Source organism: Thunnus albacares, chromosome 8 (genome assembly GCF_914725855.1).
Source record: "Thunnus albacares chromosome 8, fThuAlb1.1, whole genome shotgun sequence".
Lineage (NCBI taxonomy): Eukaryota > Metazoa > Chordata > Actinopteri > Scombriformes > Scombridae > Thunnus > Thunnus albacares.
Window position 1 is genome coordinate 4,665,674 of NC_058113.1, and position 20,986 is coordinate 4,686,659.

General features: G+C 40.7%; 1 protein-coding gene across 4 annotated transcripts in view; it reads left to right on the top strand.

Moving 5' to 3' along the window:
• The window catches only part of ano10a (anoctamin 10a), a 38,238-nt gene extending 17,464 nt beyond the window's left edge, over positions 1-20,774 (top strand). For 2 of the 4 annotated variants that reach the window (XM_044359369.1, XM_044359368.1), the window contains 3 exons: positions 5,730-5,846; positions 10,241-10,257; positions 20,583-20,774. In XM_044359369.1, the coding sequence (XP_044215304.1) occupies positions 5,730-5,846; positions 10,241-10,257; positions 20,583-20,652 (204 nt within the window). In that variant the 3' untranslated portion in view covers positions 20,653-20,774. Of the gene's footprint in view, positions 1-5,729; positions 5,847-7,047; positions 8,115-10,240; positions 10,258-20,582 lie in introns of those variants that run through there. The other 2 variants (XM_044359370.1, XM_044359371.1) reach the window with 2 other exon arrangements.
• The last annotated feature ends 212 nt before the right edge of the window (positions 20,775-20,986 follow it).

The following is a 20,986-nucleotide window of genomic DNA, read 5'->3' on the forward strand; positions in this document are numbered from 1 at the left end:
TTTATAAAGAAGCCTTGATGGTCAACAGACTCTGCTTTGAGAGCCACAGGTATAATGACAATGCACTTATGCTCTACTGATTGGCCAGCAGCCCACAGCTTTTTACTTTATTAGAGGGTATTTTGTATTCTCAGCTAGGCAGACTGCAAACAAGAACCTACAGCTTGACTGTTTTAAAATATTTTTACATTAATAAACAGGCAAAACGTCTACAGTCAATACTTGTTATAGTCGATTAAAGTGAATATGATAGATTCCAAGTGCCCCTGACTCAGAAAATGATGGATGAATAGAGAGGGGGTGAGAAATTACAGGAAAATAAATTAGTGGGAAAACATAGACATGTCCATGCAGGCCATAAAGTCAATGGAGTCAATGGTTTGATCGTTATTAAAATTGAATCATATGCTATGGCTGTAAAAGTCACCAGATTTCAACTCAACTGAATGTGAGATTTTGGAGAAAATTATTTGACAGCATCTACACGACCATTATCAAAACAAGAATGCTGTTCAACCCCCCAGTAGAGCTCCACACACTTGGAGAATCTATGAGTGTGTTTACATGCGCATTAGTATCTTGATTATGATCAGGTTTATGGAATATCTCAGTTACGTGTTGCACATGTAAACTCTATATCCTGATTTCAGAAACCTGCATAAGACCATATTCTGGTTATGAGAAACCTAGTGAGCTGGAGCAGTCCAATAGAAACCAGGATATCATGGCATGTAAACACCTGATGCAGGATTCTAATAATTCTGTGCTACTCGTGTAAAAGTAAACGTACTTTATGACAAGGACTACTGAATCTGAATCTGCTCCCATGGGGACAATGTTTGTTTTTTTATTATTTTAATGACCCCATGGTCTTTCCTTTTGTGCCATCCTCAGGACAAACCATAATTTTAACAGCATTACTGGTCAGACTCTAACAACAGCAAAATCATCAGTTTGTTTACTGTTGGTCCACCACTTTGGTTTGGGTTTAATCTGTAGTCCTCTGGGCTGCTAGAAGAACTTTGGGCTTTTAGTCTTGTTGATTAAAAACTCAGCCAAGGAGCGATGGGGAAAGTCTGATGCTCTTGCGCTAACAGGGAACATGCCACTTCTCATCCATTCCGACCTCCTTCAAACTGTCTCCTGGGCTGAATAGAAGTGAACATGACTTTTTATAGCACCAGACTGCACGCTGGCCTCGGGGGAGATGCTCTCTGTTTGACATATACTCTGCCCCCTCACCTGAATAAGGAGAGGAGGTGAGGTGCTGCTCTGGTGAACACAGAAAAAAACAAAAAAAACAAGGTCAGCTCACAGCATGTGTTAGGCTATTTACTCCGTCTTCCTGTTTGCTTGTGTGTCAGCGATCCATCCTACACATGAAGGCACACTAGATCAGTTAGACCTGTCTGTGCATATGTGTGTGTATATATATATGTGTTTGTGTGTGTGTACCACAGGCCTGTGACAGACGGCTCGGATTAAAGTCAAGATAGTAGGAGTGAAAAAGAGTGGACAAATGAAACGAAGGCGGAAACAGACAGAAGGGAGGAGATGGGGAAATAGGGTTAAGGGAAGAACTGATAGGTCTGAGGAGAGAGAGAGAATGAGGGGAAGATGGACTGAGAGAGGGAGAGGGAAGCAGTGCCTGCGTTGGGATGATGAACCTGAGTCACTAGCTGATTGTACATCTAAGCACGTTCCTCCCTGTTACCATCCAGCACATTTCCTAGAATAGAGCAAGAGCAAGCAGGCTATTAAAGAGATGGGACAACAAGAATAATGAGAAGCAGGTTGTATAATGTTAAGCGTACCAAGAGGGAGCTGCACACAGATATCGCTTATTGACACAACATCCAATATATCGCCATTAGAGAAGCACTTTTTATCTAAAGCCGTTAACAGGTCTGGGAGTGCATGCATTTTTCAGTACCTCCAGCGGGAATAGAACCTCTAACCCAGACTCTTATTAGTGCTGGGCTTCAAGCGGACAGAGAGCCACAGAGCGTGTTCAGATTTCTCTTGTTAGCCCAGTCGTCATCCTTACAATAGTTAGAATCATCTTGCTTTAAAGAGAGAATGAAGATTCAAACAGCTGAGGGTTAAAATAACATCATTCAGCCCCTCTTATCTTGGTTATGGAGTCGGGGTGGGGGCGGGCGGGAGGGCAGTGCCTCGTCGCTTTTCAGCAGCGGTGCTATGATACCTGGGTAATTACTGTATAGGGCTTACACACATCAGTGAGCAGTAACCAGGCAACCGGCCAGCCTGCTACAGAAACAGACACTTTCTTTCAGAGTCACGGGTCTGTCTGTTATAATCTACTCATTTCAGTGCAGCCGAGCCAACCAAACAGGGACTCTGAACTGTGTCTGCTCACAAAGCCCGAAAAACGAAAGGAGGCATCATGTCAACCTTATGACCTAGTAGATAGAAGGATTTGTCATTTCACGTGTGATTTGAAGTGTACAACAAGCAGCCGATGTGGTATAATTGCGTGTTGAAGCGATGATTTGTTGACCTGCTGGACTGTCCTGAACCAAAAGTGCCAGTAAAACCCGAACATCACACAGTACTGACCAGATCGCCACTGAGCTTATAACCAATTCATGCATGTGGAGCTGTGGGTAACTGCAGTGGATTAACTGCACTTAATCACGTCCCAGTTTCAAGCAAGTAAACATAGTATTCTACTATAATAAACATCCAGTCAGGCATTATTCATTCAATTTTCAGCAGGTAGATCTTAATTATAGGTCATTTTTTATCAGCTTTCAGTCCACTTTAGTGTGAAAGCTTAAATCATGATGCTAATCCATTAAGTCTATGCTAACGTCCTAAAGTATCATTTCAACAAAGACATACAGCTTATTGATATTGTAGCTCGGCACACCGATAAAGGTTCCCATGTGTGTCACCTTTCATACTGTATGTGTTTTTCAATTTGTCTTATTTCTCCAAGGTTATTTTCAGCAGCCCACCACACAGTAATCCCATTACACTGTTTTTTAGATAATCAGATTAGCTTTCGCCCACCGGCAACTGCAGAAGCATCAGACCTGGACTCTGAAAGAAATCAGCCTAGCCCAGCGTCGTACTGTGTGTATGGTCTTACCTCGCAGACAGGGCTCGGGACTCGGTGTACCAGGCAACTTAATCTTCCATCCTAACCTCCTATAATAGGATGGTCTCCGGATACAGGTATTAGTCTGTAGGGAAACCATATGTGTGGACTGTTACCCCTAATAGGGTTAGATTCATGTTTTGCTGGGGGGGTTGTTTTTATCCTTTTTTGATCAGGATTTTTTGCTTTATTGATAGAATGAATTGTAGCTGCTTTTGAATGACATCTCCCTTTAGCTGGTATGTGATCAGTCTTTTAGAATATCACAGTGAAGTCTATGATTTATTTCAGTTTTTGTTTTTGAGGCATGAAACAATTATTAAAACCCACAGCAGGGTTTTAATAATTGTATTTTATCCAGAATTTGTAGATACAGGTACTCTGATGAGCAACAGTGGGCAAGAATAAGGAAATGAAGTGAAGAGTAGTGATGACTCCACAGATTAACATGTGCCAGAGAGTCTGGGTTTGAATGACATATTCTGCTCATGTGGGATCACACATGAAATGGCAGAATTAGTAGTTCCTCATCAGTTGAATTGATGGTGGATTGAAATGCTAATTTTCCAATTAACAGTGAAGGGGTGCCATGGTAACAGGATATAGTGCTGAATACTGAGTAGTGGAAGTAGCAGTTGCACTGTGGTCCCTTTTGATTTGTGCCAGTCTCTTAAAGACCTGTCTGCTCTCGTCTCTCAAAATTTTATTCTTCAGGTTAGGACACTGTCTGGGACAGAGGATGATTATTCTCATTACAGAAATGGCAAAGATAACATTAAAGATGCTACTAGGGACTCACTTCGGCTCCATTAAGAAGCTTTTTCTTTACCAGCTCCGTGTCTGGAGGAAGGCTCGGTCATTGTGAATGCACAGGAGGAGACTCGGGTCATAGTAAGGGTGAAGGAGAAGATCAGTCAAGTTCCTTTTCCGGCTTAATGTACTCAGTATAGCAACGACAACGAAAAAAATACCTCTCAAACTGAGCACCTGGAGTTTGATCACATCCATTATGTCAGATGAAACAGAATTTATTGTCAAACCTTTAAAAAGAACAACAGCATTTCACAAGCCACATTCTCCTTCCAGTCTTCACCGGGGCGTCCAACCTTGTGCTGCTGAACACACAGAAATATAAATTAGGCTTGAATAGCATTAGCAATCAACTAAGAGCTGCAGTCTTTATGGTGCACTTTCAATCACCATGACAAGTCACTAAGATCAGGGATTTCTTAGCTTGTTCTCCTTGTTAATTTGTGGGGCTGCTGTGCTGACTGGAATGACAAAAACTTCTGAGTCTGTGCTTCTTGCCCTTGCGTCAGTAAAAATCTGTAATATAAACTGCAAAGGCAAAGAACAGAACTTCATTACGCTAATTATAAAATTCTTGCAAATTAAGGCACCGCATTTTTTTTTTCCCGAAATTTGCCAGAAACCTCATCTAGTGTGACCTGCACATAATGATGTCAGAATATCTGAATAGATTCAGTGTGACTTACACTTCCTGAAGATGATATCATCTCTGTGTACTAATAAACATCCCTAAATCTGCTTAGAAATGATAGAAAAAAGACACTCCCTAGAACTCCACAATATGCTTAGAACTTGCTGAGAATATTCTGGTTTTGAGTTTTCTTAGTAAATGTGTGTAATGTGAACATATCCTGTTAAAGAAAATATTAGAACTGAACATATTATATATTATTACATATTATATTAGAACATAGAAGCTCAATGATTCGTCTTACTCAAATCACTTAGTTCAATAAGCCTGAAACCAATTTCCGTGGAACAGTGTGCCCTCTTCTCTGCTCTCTGTCTAACCATTTGTTACATCCACTGTAGCATAAATGAGAGCATACATGAGTCCATTACTGTGATGAGGAAAAGGGTACTGAATCAAAGGAGCTGATGGTGGTTGGCAGTCCTCCAGATGGACTGGTGCAGGTGTGTGTGTGTGTGTTTGTGCGGGTTAAAACGTGTGTATAGTGGCCGGTCGGGAGCCGTGTTTGCTCAGCATACATATGAGTGGATGTGTACTGTCATCTTCGTGGGAAAACACGCACCCTGCTGATTCAGTGAAGGGCTGGTCAGCTGTTTCTGATAACCAGAGCTCTGACAGAGGAGAGAAGCTGAGGTCTGAGAAAAACAAGTGTGCTGAGTGAAGACATTTATTAACACACAGTTGTTTGGGTACTAGCTCATATGTTAAGCACTCTTCTGTTCATATGTACCCTCAGATGATTGCATATTTATTTTTATATGTATGTAGCGTACAGAGCCAATGCTGACTGTTCTGTTGAACCAAACTGCTTTATTTTTTTGTCCTCGATGAGCTTCAAGGACATTTGTAGAGAGGCTGTCAGTCTCACGGTGAGGAGAGTCACTCCCCTTCTCTTCTTCTGTCCTGTCTGCTTTTCCAGCACAGTGTCTCATGAAGGACACAGTCCTTTAAAAACATAATCACGACATGTTGATCTCTCTGTCAAAGCATGTTTTCCTTCCTACAGTTTTTTTTTTTTTTATATAAAAAGGAGGCAAATAAAAGCTGAAGTTGACCCATAAGTATATTAATCCCTGTGATGCATTTGTCTGTCTTTGATTTCAGCATGGGCTGCTGGCCTTCAAGTTCATCCTGACCTTCCTCATCCCAGATGTTCCCAAACACATCCAGATCAAACTGGCCCGTCTGGAGTTTGAATCACTGGAGGCGCTCAAGAAAAAGGTACAACCTCTTCATGGTCTCTGTATGGATGGAGGAAAGCCTCAACGTTGGGTGTTTTCAACCCTGCGTTGTTTAGTTCGGTTTGTTCTTCACTGTGGTACAGTTTGTTTGGGCAGATCCGAACGCAGCATTCCTACTCGGGTGTGGACCAAAACAACTGCACATAAACTCTTTAGAGGAAGTAGTTTCTGTATAGTCACAAACAAATTCTGGAGCAGTTTGTTTGCGGTCGGAACGTGATCCAATCTTGATCTGACCCGACTAAAAGACATAATCTGCAAGTTTTAGCAGCTCCGGTAACCAGATGTGCTTTGCATGCTGGGATGCAGATGAGAGAAATCAACCGTTAACAGCTAGCAATCAGTTTCTAACCTGAACAAGGAATGAATATGTTGGGCAGACAGGACCTCCTTCAGGACCTTCTTCCTGCATTTAAACTATGAGTTCTGTCCCAGCGTCATCTGACCATGTGGCTTTTAGTGATATGCATTCTGGTTTGTTTTAAGGTAAAACACAACAATTTACAACTTCTCCACAGATTTGGATCACAGCAAATGAACTGTAAGTTTGAAAACGCCCTTACAGTCACTCTGAACAAAGATGCTGTCCTCCTTAGATAATCTGTAGCAAGTTAAAGTTGTATTATGTATCTTTTAACATATACTTCTTCTTTGTGTACATAATTAAGGACATAGACAAAATCTTCATCATTGATCATTCTGTGCTGTTTCCTCCACCAAGCTAACCGTCAATATTGGAGAAAGACTAGCTTCCAGAAGAACCGATTATTAAAGCATGCTTAGTTGTCAGTAAATGTTGTTGCAATCTTGTAGATGGTCCCATCATATTAAAACAGTCAGTTGCTGTTGTGTTTGCTTTTAGGTTTTAAATTTGCCTATCAGCAGCTTTTTAGTGGAGGGAGGCCTGATCACCAGGGAACAGTATTAGCAGGAAACACAACAACTATTTGATGCCTAGGAACAAAAGGTCTTGTAGAAATTAATCTACACTGATTTAATCCTGTTTAAAAACTATGGACATTTTTCAATGAAAACATATTATATAAATATAATGAACTTAGCCTTCCACCATCACACACAGATAAACACACTGGAATGTATTTATCAAAAGAAAACTGAATATGTTTATGAATAATTGAATGAATAAAATGAATTGAAATGAATATGTTTCCCCCCACTAGAAAACCACAGAAAGGACAGATAGAGCCAAAGATACAGCATTTGAATGTATTCGTGTCTGACTGTGAGCTGACAGCGTTAAACTCTGACGGACAGCAGTAGGACATACGTAACGCCATTAAGCAAGGCAGCGAGCAGCGTCACGGTTCAGTGACTCCGCTGGAACGGGTGTGAGCTGCACTGCTGATCGTGTTGATGTAGACCTAGGAAAGCTCATCAGTATTAACAGTGTGTGTCACCATGTGTGTCTTATGTGTGTGTGTACGTGCATACTCGCCTGCCTCATCAGCATTGTTATCCAGTCCTGATCGCTTAATGACCTGAAAGTCAAGCTACTCCACACCATCACCGCCTTTGCAGCTCTGCTTACTTTACAGCTTAACAGATAAACTGGCAGTGTGTGTGTGTATGTGTGTGTGAATGTGTGTTGGAAAAAATGATATTGCAATATATTTGTAATGTATAATGCAATATTAAACAAAAAGACCAGATAATTTCACCAGATATATGCAGCTTTAAAGCATGTGTACAGTCATTTTTAAAGACATCACCCATGCAGTGATTTGGATGACACTTATATTTAATATTCACCGATAAATACTGGATTAAGTTCTTTATCAACATATTAATAAAGAACTTTGCTTACTCTAAAAGAAGGAGCCTTCTCTGAGAATGGGTAAAGAATTGTGAGGAAGGAAGCTTCAAATTCATATCGTCCAGTTTGAATTATTATTCTAATTCAGGATTTCCTTCAGAAGATTGTTTAGCAGAGGTGGAAGGTCACGCTGACCTTATGCATCTCGTTTTGATTTTGATCTTTCCAGTCTGCAGATAATGGCCTGAACCACAGACACACTAGTTGAATATGTGGCATTTGCTGTGCAAAATAGTGCTTCTGATGTTTTTTTTTTTGAAGGCTGAGCTTTTATTACATAAAAGTGTGTTAGTATGGTCTTTATTTCAGGTAAATTGGCCCACCTTGACAGTAAAACACTGCAGGAAACCCTATAATTATCCTAGCATTCAAAACATAGCATTTGCTCTGTCTTGGTACTTTTAGGTGTAAACAAAATAAGTAAAATAAATAAGGTGTGTTGCATTGTTGAGTGAATACCCTTTGGTTCCATGTAATCTTTTTTAAAACCAAAATATTTCTCTCTTACTTGACCATTTTATTAAGAAATTATAATTAATTTCCAATTAATCCGACTGTGTTAGACAGCACTCTCCACCAACATCATCAAAACACCAAATGAGGGAATATCTTTTTGAAGAATGGTCTTCCTCAGACTTGGCATTGATTCTACAAGTCTCTGGAACTCTTCTGGAGGGATGAACAGGTGGTGTTCAATTGGGTTGAGATCTGGTGACTGTGAAGGCCATAGCATATGATTCACATCATTTTCATACTCATCAAACTATTCAGTGACCCCTCGTACCCTATGGATGGGGGCATTGTTGTCCTGGAAGAGACCACTCTCAGGATAGAAATGTTTCATCATAGGGTAAAGGTGATCACTCAGAACAACTTTGTATTGATTTGCAGTGACCCTTCCCTCTAAAGGGACAAGTGGACCCAAGCCATGCCAACAAAATTCCCCCCTAAAGCATAACAGAGCCACCAGATCCCCTCACTGTAGGGGTCAAGCATTCAGGCCTGTTTTTACTTTAAGTTGTCACCTGTCTGTATATTAAAGCTGCTGAAATAGGGTTTAAAAAAATGTATATTTTCCTATTGTATTAAATAACCATTACTGAATATGCAACAAAGGTATTTATCAAGAGTTTACTTGACAATGATCTGTCATCACATTGTGATTCAAATGTGGATAAATCCTGATTGGCGCATAGAAGTATGTGACATCACCTTTTCCCACATGCTGAAAACCACTGAGAAGAAGTCAGATAAAACAAAAAAAACAGAAAATCTTTCCTGAAATATCAAACTGTTTGAACTTTATGCCTCATAGTAAGAAGTTAAAAAATAGGTTGTCAGGGCCTTAAACAAGAACACAACAAGACAGTTAAACCATATCAGTCATTCAGTACAGTCTTTTGATCAAGTTTATTGGTGTTGAGATTTCAGTTTACCTTTTAAATCCTGTAGACTAGGTCCGTTCTATTTATATCCCTTACCAGCTGATTCCATAATACTGCAGGCTGTTCTTGGTCGCAGCATTTCAGGCTGCTGGGATTTCCAGGAGATGTGGATAGTACGTCTCCAAAGCCTTTGCTGCTGACCTTGTGCAACCATTAGGGGCCAGTGGTGATGCCCACTTAAACAGTTCTGTCAGGAATAGAGCAGCAATATGACAGACAGATTTAAAAATCACTCTTAATACAGTTACAGTGACTCTGTCGCCTATGCTATTGACACTAGATGTTTGCACAAGTTTGTCAATCCTTATGTGATCCTTCAGAGTCTTGCCTGTCATGAGATATGCAGGTGTGATAATCATTCCTTTAATCTGGTCTGAACCTGTTTAGTGACATTCTGTTATTAATGTGACTTTTACATTTGCTCAGATATTCAGGACACAAACATGTATCTTACGGCTGGGGTGAGGGTGTGTAACTCTGTGCTATGAGTGGAGATCACATGCATATGTCCATTACAACATACTGGTCTATAGCTTCCCATTTTGCATTAAGAATGGGCTCTTGATGCCTGTCCCAGACCACTTCGCTGAAGACAAATGGTGTGCCCTACGTAATAGTATTGATATGGCTCCACAGTAAAGCATTAGCTTGCTCGGCACCGCAGCCATTTGTTTGATGGGGACTGACGGGGCTGAGTGCTTCTGTGATGAGGTGTTTGGCTTTTGGTTCATGATTTCTCTCATGTGGTTTCTGTCAGACTTCTCATACAGCTCAGTATGTCACCATTTTAGAGGTTTGACTCTTTACACACTCTGCTTTGCTGCCATATAGTTCCTTCATACACAAGAACAACTGTTTCTAAAATATGGTCTTTCTAAATCAGATTGCAGAACAGCGGATTTCTACAATCTTAACCTGTGACGGAAATGACTTAATATTGTGGTGGTTGGAACATGTCTTTTGGCAGAATAAAAGTGCAGCTTACATACAATAATCTGTTGATGTTTATTTCCAGTCCTGCGTGGGCTGCAGTTGTGATGAAATACTTGATGTTTGGTTTGATCAGTGTTGTTTTGTGGTGTCTTGGTTCTGCAGAGACCGCTCCATGGAGGGTGAGTAGCTGTGTGTGAGTTGGATGGCACTGATTTATAGACTGGGGTGACATTACTAAATGGTTTTGTGTTTTCACTGAGTAATTGGTTGATATCAATAATTTATGAAGACTACTCATCTGATGTTCTAACTCAAATGGTTTTGTTGTGAATCTGTGATCTAACATGCTGTGTTCTGTTTAAAGTTTTGAGATTTAGCATTTCAGGAAGATGACTGAAGGTTTTCATTTTCTGCTGTGAAAACTAAGATTAAACCAGTGTCTGACTGTCAGCATCATGTAATACCTAACCTCATCACATCTGTACTACTATATGTTTTGGGTCTTACTCAAGATTAAACACATCTCATGATGCTTAAAAACTTCTTTTTTCACCTCTTTTTTCTACCTTGTCAATTGTCCCAGTTTGTGGTGGATGGCAGTCTGTTTGACCTCAGCCTTGGAAACACAGGCAGACAGACAGAAACATATTCAGACAGAGCTGAAGCTAAATTAAGGTTGTTAGACTGGTCCTTAAGCCAGCAATCACTATATTCTGACTGAAATAGACAGACATTTAGTACAAATTGCTTGGTTAGAAGAGATGGGATTGATAGAAACAGAAGGATGGAGAGACAGAAAGAATATATTATTTGAGTAAGAACTCTTGGAAGATGTAGGTCTTCAGGAGTTCAGGTAGGTGGCTACCATGCTAGCAGCCACTCTTTAGGCAAGCATTAACAGCTCGCAAGCCTGTTAGCTAGCAGCCTTGCTAGAAGGGTGTTACAGTAGTCAAAGCAAGAGATGACCACTCTCTGTACAAGGAGTTGAGCAGCATATTTAGTCAGATAAGACCTGATCTTTCTGATGTCATGTAGTGTAAAGCAACATGATCGAGATGCAACATGATCAGTGCAAATTAGTTGGCTATTAGTAACGATTGCCAGATTTCTAGCAGACGTTGTTAGAGAGTGCAAGGCCGATCTAAGCTGGATACTAATGTTGTTCTGGACAGAAGGACTGGCTGGGAGATTGAGTTGAAGGTGGCGTTACATCATCTATTTTTAGATATCATTGAGGCAGGGTGAGATCCACACATGGGGCAGGCGGGTTGTCTGGCGGGAAGGACAGATAGAGCTGGGTATCATCAGCATAGCAGTAGTAAGAAAGGCCATATGAGCAGATAATCAGTCAAAGGAAGGTGCTGTATATTGAGAAGAGAAGGAGACCAGGCACAGATCCTTGTGGTACCCCAGTGGAAAGAAGTTTCACTTGGACTCTTCTCCTTGCCATGCCTTTTTGAATGATTGTCCTGTGAGGTAGGACTTAAAACCTCACTCCAGCCAGTGTTACTTCCTGTTGAATGGTTAACGTTCTTTCTCAAACAGAGAATGGGGATGTGGTTAATAGTTGGACATAATCCATTACCATGGCAACCAGATTGCGGTTCTAGCGTACTGGCAATGTGTCGGAATGGTAGTGATATTCTAGCCTAACCTGTCCACTTACTACAGCATTAACTATATAGACTAGGTTACATGTAAGTAAGAGATATGTGAAATCAGACAATGACTTCTTTATTGATGGATCATCTATCCTAAGTAGGGGTGTGCGATATGACGATATTAGATCATGAACGATTAAAATGTCTCCATGATCTGCCTTTACAGAGAGATCGTTAGTGTTGTGCTACAGTGCATATTGTATCAGTTCAGCTCCATGACGGAGTGCAGTCTGCTAGCAGGAGGCTAATGGGTAACAGCACCGACATGGCGAGCGCCTCGTACCACATCTCCAATCTGCTGGTGAAATCTACAGCAGCTTTAATGTAATGCTAGGAAGCTCACTTGCTCCACATCATGTTAAACTGACAGCTGGGCTGCAGGTAAACACAACCGTTTGGCAGTTAGCTTGCCTGCTAACTGATAGCACTAACTTTTCTCATGTCGCAAGCTAGCTTGATGTCAGCTCTGGTGTACTGTGTTAGTGCGTTGTTTTAGTGGTGCACATCCTGCTACTTACCTGAAATGACACACTAATGCTTCTACATAACATCAACTGTTTGCTTTTCAGCTATGAAATTAGTTTTGTTGTACTGTTAGTTTGGTTTCCCACTGCAGGCCACAAGGCCAAATAGACTGTCACTACTTTTTAATGCAGCTTGCTCTTATTTATTTATGGAATTGTTTGTGTTTTAATGTAATTTTATGTGAGTCTTTCATGGGTATATGTTTTATGCTGTTTGTGAGCCACTAACCTAAGACAAATTTCTATCATTATGTGATAGACTATAAAGTTTTTTGAATCTTGAATCCTGAGTACTGTTCAGTAACTTGCAAAATAGTTTTAAAAACCAACATGAAAAAGAATCGTGATAAGATCGTTCATTGTGATCTCCTGAAAAAAATCGTGATATGATATTTTTGCCATATCGCCCACCCTTAATCCTAAGCAATGACATTTTGTTTTATTTTATATTAAATATCTATACATTTTCTTCTTCAGTGGCCTGGCCTCGTTCTATAATATACAAGGGTGCAAAAGCATGCATTGCACCCTCAGTTTAATATTTTGCATCCTCAGCTGAAATTTGAATAACAAATACCAAGTGCAGCATGGTAGGTCTTAAGTGCACAGACTGTGTGGTCATCACCATGCACACCAGCTATTTTGGTTCATGTATGTGTAGCAGCGCAATGTGCAAAAGGGCTGAGTGAAGGTGAATATAGATCAGCAGTTGTGGTGATTAATAACTACTCTCTCAGCCAGTGACATCACTGGTCTCCTAGCTCTGAAACAGCTGAGCCAATCACAGTTAAATTTGATGTTTGAGCTGTCAAATTTAACAGCTCAACAAATGGAAAGCTTTTCTTCAGGAAATGTCTGGATGGTTCAGAGCATCAGGATATGAACACACATCACCACAAATGTGCAGCCAAAGACAGATGGATTAGTTTTTTTCTATCAGTTGCTATAATAACAATAGAAATAAAAAGAAATTGATTTGGTGAAGCCATTTATATGATTATATCCGGCTGACGCTATTTCAGCAATAATTCTAATGTATCTGACATCTCCTTCATAAAAAAGCAGAATATCAAGTTAAAACCGACAAGTCTGATGTGTGTAGAGGTGCACGTGGTTAGTCTGTAGCAGCCTGGTGATATCAGGTGATTTAATGAAAGTAAACACAGTGAACGGCTGTGCGTAACGGCACTGCACTCTGGTGTGGCACTTCTCAGAGGCTGCAGATTTATCAATGTATCAGTCCTGCTGCCTTCAGATGCTGCAGAGATTTAATGAACTTAAGGAGAAGCTTTTCATACAGTATAAAGCAGCTGTCCACAGCCGATACTGTAAGAATCACCCACATTCATTTACAGATCAATGCAGACTGATTAACTGACTTTGCTGCTTTAACCACTGATGATACTGATACTGATACTGTGTCAGTAGCCTATGTGATGCTCACAAAAACAAAGGGGTTTTATGAGGATGACGTATGACTGCAGTGTTCTACTATAGTCATTCGTCATCGTTCTGTTTTAGCAACAGCTTACATTTTTTAACTTAGCTCAAAATTATAATATTATTATTACAAATACTTATTTGTCAAAAAATATTTGGTGAATGTGGCTAATCAACATTGTCGGGAAATGACTCATAATATGAAATATCTTAAAAATACCAAAATACACTGGAGGGGGGCTTTAAAGCAGAGTAGCGCTGTACAAGAGATGCACAGTTCAGATAGGGTGGACAGGAGGACTCTCTAGAATTTTGGATCGGAAAAATAGTAGCTAGTTGGATCAGCCTGTAGTTTTCAAATTGAGATGGGTTATGGTTTGGCCCTTTCAACATTGGGGTATCCTGGGCCTTCTTAAACATTGTGTGGAATATACCCAAAGTCAGAGAAGCATTTATCATGTACATAATTGCAGGCATGATTGATGATGATTCATATTACAGATGACGGAGACTAAACCTAAAGCTGTGTTCCTCAGTCACCTAATGTGTCACTTTCCATTCAACCATTTCCAATCGCTGTTGCAACATCTCAGTAAGCAGCTGAGCTAAATAGTGTGCCACCACATCCAAAAGTCATGTAGTAAAAGTAAATAAATTTTAAAGCTAGCTAGGTACAGCTTGGATGTTAAAGTTGCTCAGGTATAACGGTATACCTCTTTAAATACACACATACAGAAACTAAATGAAAATACTTCAGGGATGAAGGTCACTGTATATTGTCCATCACAGTCTCAACAAAAAGAGGCAGGGTAAGGAAGTCAAAGTGTTGAGGAGTAATCTAACATATTGTTGGTTTTGGTCCTTTTACTGGATTTGTTGACAGTAAGAAAACACTACAGTGGAAATTAAAGTAGTCATGTGCAACAGTTTATCAGAAATACAATGAGTAAAGTGCAGTACGGTGACAGATTCTTCATGGTTTTAGTCGGGAGAGCTGTTCAGCATGCATGACGTGTAGATTAACCCGAAACTACAAGAGTGTGTCAAAATGTAATGATGCTGTGAGTTATGATGATCTCTTAATTACACAGGAGTGTTTGATTCGATGAAAGTGGAACACTGTGCCCTTTGCCTCATGTTGTTCTGTAGAATGATAATGTCGCTAGATAAAATCTGCTCATTGACTCTCTGCACCAAGCTCTTAACATGCAGACACAGAGGGGTACTATAGGCTATCTAGGATAAAGTGGTGAGAGGAACTTGTGCCGAGATCTCACATTCCCACAAGAGACACTTGATCAGACGGACAAGTGACTTTCTTGGCTGCACTTCTCCAGCTACAAGTCACCTTGCTGTGCACTGCCATCTGAGCAGATCAATCACAGCAAAATGAACAGACACAGCACAAGATCTTCTCATACCTAAACCCTGACTTCATTAGACACAGAAACAGAGGATACAGCTGAGAGCTTTCCATTTGACGTCATCTCAGTGTATACATGTGAAAAGATGTCTATAGTACTTTCTGAAAACATAACACATTGTACACATACCTACATGTAAAAAAAAAAGTGTACAGAAGCACACATCAGACCTCTCTTTTATACTTGGTGTTCTTGGCTACCAGGTGAAGTGATGGTGGTGTGAATTTTGTAGAAGTGTGTGGCGTCTGTGTGTCATGGCCAAGGATCTAAGGTTGCACAAACTGGGTGTTAGAGGTTTTGAAAAAATGTATTCAGGTTTTTGTTGCACTAAAAATAATTAAATCAGTGATGCTACAGTGCAGGAGGAGGTGTGGCTGTAGGCTATTTTACTTTACTTAATTTCCCCTTTCATGACAACTGTACGAGGGTGAATTTTTTTATAACTCACTCATTTAAATTTTATTAAGCTGTAAAGTTGTGCATAATGAAGGACATGGCTGCTTTGACTGACAGGTCCACCAGCTGCCAGGTGGCTTTTTTCAGCCCTTCGGCCCGCCACTTTGCCCATTTTGGATTTGCCAGGAGTTAGGCAGAGTCACGCACTGCCAAGATGGTGAAGGCCGGAACGGCTCACTTTGAGCTTCAAAAGCGCTCTTCAGAAACCAGTGGGTGACATCATGGTGACTATGTCCATATTTTTATACAGTCTATGATTCAGATCTGTTTGTTGACCAGTTAGAAATAAAGCAGGGAGGAATAATACAAGCAGAAACAGCCACAGTGATGATGTTTGATGAAGAACTGCACACAACCAGCACACCTCCAACAGGTAAACTACTTATTTTACTTTACCCTGCTTAATTAGTGTATAATCACTTGAAAAAGAGAATCGTTGTGTTTTCGTTACCTTAGAAAGAGCCCATTATATCCACAGAGGGAGCGTGTCCTCTTCCACAGAGCCTGCCATGCTGCACCGTCATGTTTCTGCAGTAGCCCAGAACAGACAAACCAAATACTGGCCCTAGAGAGGGCCTTTCGTGGTTTTTGCGAGTTTTGCGGCCAACGTAGGTTCTCCTATATGCTTGAGAGGGGAAGGGGAAGGGGGGGAAGGGGTATTCAGTTGGTTGCAATCTGCAACCTCACCACTAGATGCCACTACATCTTACACACTGGTCCTTTAATAGCCTCAGTCTCCTCTATACACTCTCTGTGATGGTGCTGGCATTGTGGTCTGGGGTTGTGACAGCTTATGAGCACAGCTTGGGTTTCAGGAGGAAATTATTGCACCATCTACATACAGGGTCTCTTCCATTTAAGAACAAACAAACAAACTTTTTCTCTTCATCTCACTTTGTCTCTCTCTTGGTGTATGATACACTGTCTGACATCAGATGAACAAAAAGAAAAATCTTGGAAAAAACAGATACATAAAAGTAGAAGAATATATGATTACATATAGATATAGAAACTGTACATGCATGGATCACAAAACAAAAGGGATATAAGATAACTGTTTAGTCACATGGTGTTACAACAATCAGTAGCTTATATCACAGCTTGCAGAGAGGATTCATCTAATGTCACTGATATACTGATGTACTGAAAACACCCAGACATGTTCTTGCATTGTAAGGTTTTGGGAATTCTTCTAAGTGTTTGCACAGGGTCTGGATTGCTGTTGTGAGACTGACTTGTAAGGTCCACTGACACATTGTATATAATAGTGGTGCAGGACAATTTAACTTAGATTGATTTGGGTGTGAATTGTTGTGAGGTCACTATGACTGAGGGGTCCAGGGATGTTATAGGTCAGAGTCTTCTGGCATCGTTAGAGCTGAGAGTGAAAGCCAGGTGTGGTGCAGCAGTGTTAAAGGACCAATGCACCATTTTTATACGTAAACCTGAGTCCAGTAATTTATGTTATTGATGCAGAGTCAGCAGTTTGCATCACAGGATCAAGCAGAGCAGGTCCACACCGGATCAAACACACGTCATGACTACAGCACAGACTTCAACATGTTACACACACACACACACTTTTCACTTTCACAGAAAAGAACCCAGTGTCCCTCACTCACACAACTTCATAACTACAGCACAGATTGTGACAAGTAATTACTCTCATATATGACACGTGTGCACACAGATTCATGGACAGCTACAGACTGTGATAAGTAAGTAATCGGAGAGGAGTTGTAGCACACACACACACACACAAACACACACAGGCCTGACAGAGAATGACTTTAATTGTCCAGCCTGTAGCCTTAATAATCCTCATGCACAGTACTGTAATCATAGCGAGTAGCCCCAACACCCCAGAGGGTTAAATAAACCAAGACCCACAGTAGTGTTACATGTTTCTATGTGTGTGTGAAGAAGTGCATATGTGCATGTTTGAGTGTATGCATGCTTTGTGGGTGTGTGTATTTGTGCGTACTCTGATGTGGAGGAGGAACATGCTCATTTTTAATCCTTTTGTTTGTGTGTGTGTGTGTGAGAGAAAGAGAGAGAGAGAGAGAGAGAGAGAGAGTGATCAAATAAGGCTGTGTAAAGCCCTGCTTCCTCTCCTCTCTGATCAATACTGACATATCAGGACAATTAGTAGAACATGTTGAGCAGGGAGTGGCTCTGGCTCTGAGGACAGCCGTGTGTTGTGTAAGGCTTCATCCACATTGAGCTGTGCGGTTATTGAAAAATACCACACAAAGTGAAGGATGCAGTTTTCATGAGTGTTTTTTCTCATATATGGTTTGGAGTGAATTATTCTGCCTGCGTACCACCGACCCCTGGTAGTAGATAAAAGTATCAGTCATATGTTATCGTATTTTCAGACAATCCACCTTCACACTCAGGTATGAAGATTCATTCGCTGCCGCTGTGTCAAAAATGTTTGTTTATCTGAAAATAATGCATGCATACGGCCAATCAGAACCAGTTATTCTGTGTGGTCATTATATAATACACTGGAACAAAAGACCCTGCAGTCCATGAGCTCCATCTTCTTGGTCGCCCATTGCTGTGATGGCTCTGCTCGGCACTTGTTACACACTGTGATATGTTCTTCTACTTGGATTCTTCTGGTGATTTGGTCATTTTCTGTAGGTGGCGCTCTTGTCACATTTGTCTCAATTTATTTCTCCTTTGCCTTCACATCGCACAATCAACATAACCAAAATGATCTGAGTATATATATTATCTCCATGATACACAAATGACAAAAATGTCTTTTTAAATTTTTTATTATTATTTTCTTATTTTTTTTAATTATTATTTCATTTCATCATCATAACTAAAAACATGGAGGTATAAAACAACTGTATTTGGAGGTAAAACTGAAATGTAATGACTGAAGAAAAGAGTCAAAATAAACTAAAAATATGAAGCAGCTTGATTAATTTCTCCAACCTCCAGTATAGTTAATTATAAGTAGCCCTGTGTATTTATTGTCAGATACAGTTAGATCTGGTATTGTACTTTTTACTGCAATAGACTTCTTTCATTTTTGCAAACTAGCCTGCCAAACACTAAAACCAAAGTAAATCCAGGCTGTAGACGCCCCCGTTCCTTATTGAAAGAATTTAATAGCTTCTTAATGTTCCTGAGGGACTCAGTTTGTGTTTAACCCCTCTGATGCCCCTGAAGCTAAACATCTGCCTCAGCACAAAACCCCCAGTGGCTCAGTCTATGGGACAGAAAGTTTAATAACATCCAACACTTCTGAACTGCAGATGTAATGTGCTTGCTTTGCTACTTGCCAGAAGCAGGGAGGAGGAATTAATTGAATAAAAAGTGATTCTGCCAAGATAAGCATCTAGGGAAGAGGGGTGTCTTCAAAGTCGTGGACTGTAATTTATTAAAGAGCAACTAGGAACTGTTGGAGAGGCTTCATTAACTAACTGGAACAATCTACCAAAAGTTGTCCGTGCAGCACATCTCCATAAGTTTTCACACAGACCTGCTCTGTCCTCTCCTGTCTAACCTTGTGGGAAAATCCCAGACGTCTTGTGTTTGGACAGCTGTGGAAAGATCCGATCTGTGTATCAGGATCAGGTTTTTGCTTACAGTGTAACTACAGCCCGCATCGACGGTGACGAGCTCCGTGTCCCGCTCCAGAGACTCTTGATCCTCGCTGAGATATGTGCTGTCAGCAGAGCGCTACAAACAATACCTGCCTGCCGTCCCTGCATGTCTCCGTATGATCCAGAGAGCCTGACATACACTGTCCAGACCCCCGGCAGCCCTGCTCACATCTAATGCTATTTTAAAAGCTCTGCTTCCCTTGTTGCTCAGGACTTAATGTCATTTTTGGAGACAAGAGAGAAAAAAAACTCTCTGCCTCTGGGGATTAAATGAAACAGGTAACACCAGCCAGTGAAGCGGTGTTTACATTTTTGGAGTTGGAGGTGTTTCCATAGACGATGGGTTTCATACAAGAACATCTTCATTCTCTTTTCCTAAACTTCCTTTACTTTTGTTTAGTGTCCCAAGTCGGATTCAACAGTCTCTTAACTGCACAAACTCATAAATCACTTGTTTCAGTCGGATGAATGTCAGCTGTTCATGAGGAAGTGGGCATCCGTTAAATCTGTGATCATTAGCATAATCAAGGCCCCAAAAATGTCCATATAAGGCTACGTGTCCCAATCTGTTGGTGGGTGATGATGAAAATGTTCCAGAAGAACTAAAAAAGTGTTTCTAAAGCAAAGCAAAGCAAAAAGAATATTACAAACCATTCACACGACAGCTCTGGACCACTAGAACATTTCATTCATTCATTCAGAGAACATTCTAGGTACAAGAATACTTAGAACGCTTCCTGTCAGCATCTCACTGCCTTCCATACAAATGACACTGAGTTTCTGGAAAAAGCTCCTGATGCAGTGAATCATATAAATAGGAAAGATGACGCTTACTTTTCAGACAGTGTCCTTGAAGGGGTTCTTGGTGTTGTACTGGTGGTTCACACAAAAAGTGCCAGAAGGCAACAGTTCAACCAGATTACTAAAACTACTGAAAGTGAGTGCACCTAAAATATCAGTAATAATCCTTCAAACTTTGTGAGCACAACTACGGTAAGTATAACAGGTCAAAGTTGATAATATAAATTGGGTTAATCATTTTACTGTTCAACTTTTTCTTCCAAAATAAGTTTGAATAAGCGGGGGGGTTTGAGAGCAACACAAGCAGTTGGTGTTGTCCTGTAAAGTAGCACCTGAGTAGCTACTTTCACATGATCACATTGTTGAAGCCTTTAATGAGACTCATGCCGCCAGAAGGCAGGTGGGAAAGTGGGTTTCTGCTTCTTATTCCAATAAAATGCAGAGCTAACAAAGCAGCACAGATGCCAACTCCTCTCACCTCCCTTTAAATTACACACACACACACACATGCACACATGCACGTTTCCATGGTGAAAAAACCCCCAACATGAATGTGTTTCTGTGTGTTTCAGAAAATGCTTGAAGCCACGGAGTTCAGTAAGAGCGTCCAGTGAGGAGGAGAGGAGAGCGTACAGATACTGACGGACCCCAGCAGCCGCTTCACACAGCTTAAGACACGTTACTTTTGTCACGTTTATGTGGCTGATCTTTATGCTCATGTGTGCCGTTACATCTGCAATATCTTTACTCCATTAAGTGGGTGAGTTTACCGTAAAAACAGGGACAAACAGTTTGTTGTTCCAGTCTGGGAGCAGCAGATGACTGTTTTAGGTGCGTAGCTGTGTACCAAATGTGTTATGTTGGTCTCTAAATGAAATGTACTGTAATGAGGTTTTGTTTTGGGGTGGTGTACACAGGGGATAAAGGTGGGAAATTTGGTCAAAGCCAGGTGTTAAAATCACAGAGGGATGCTGTA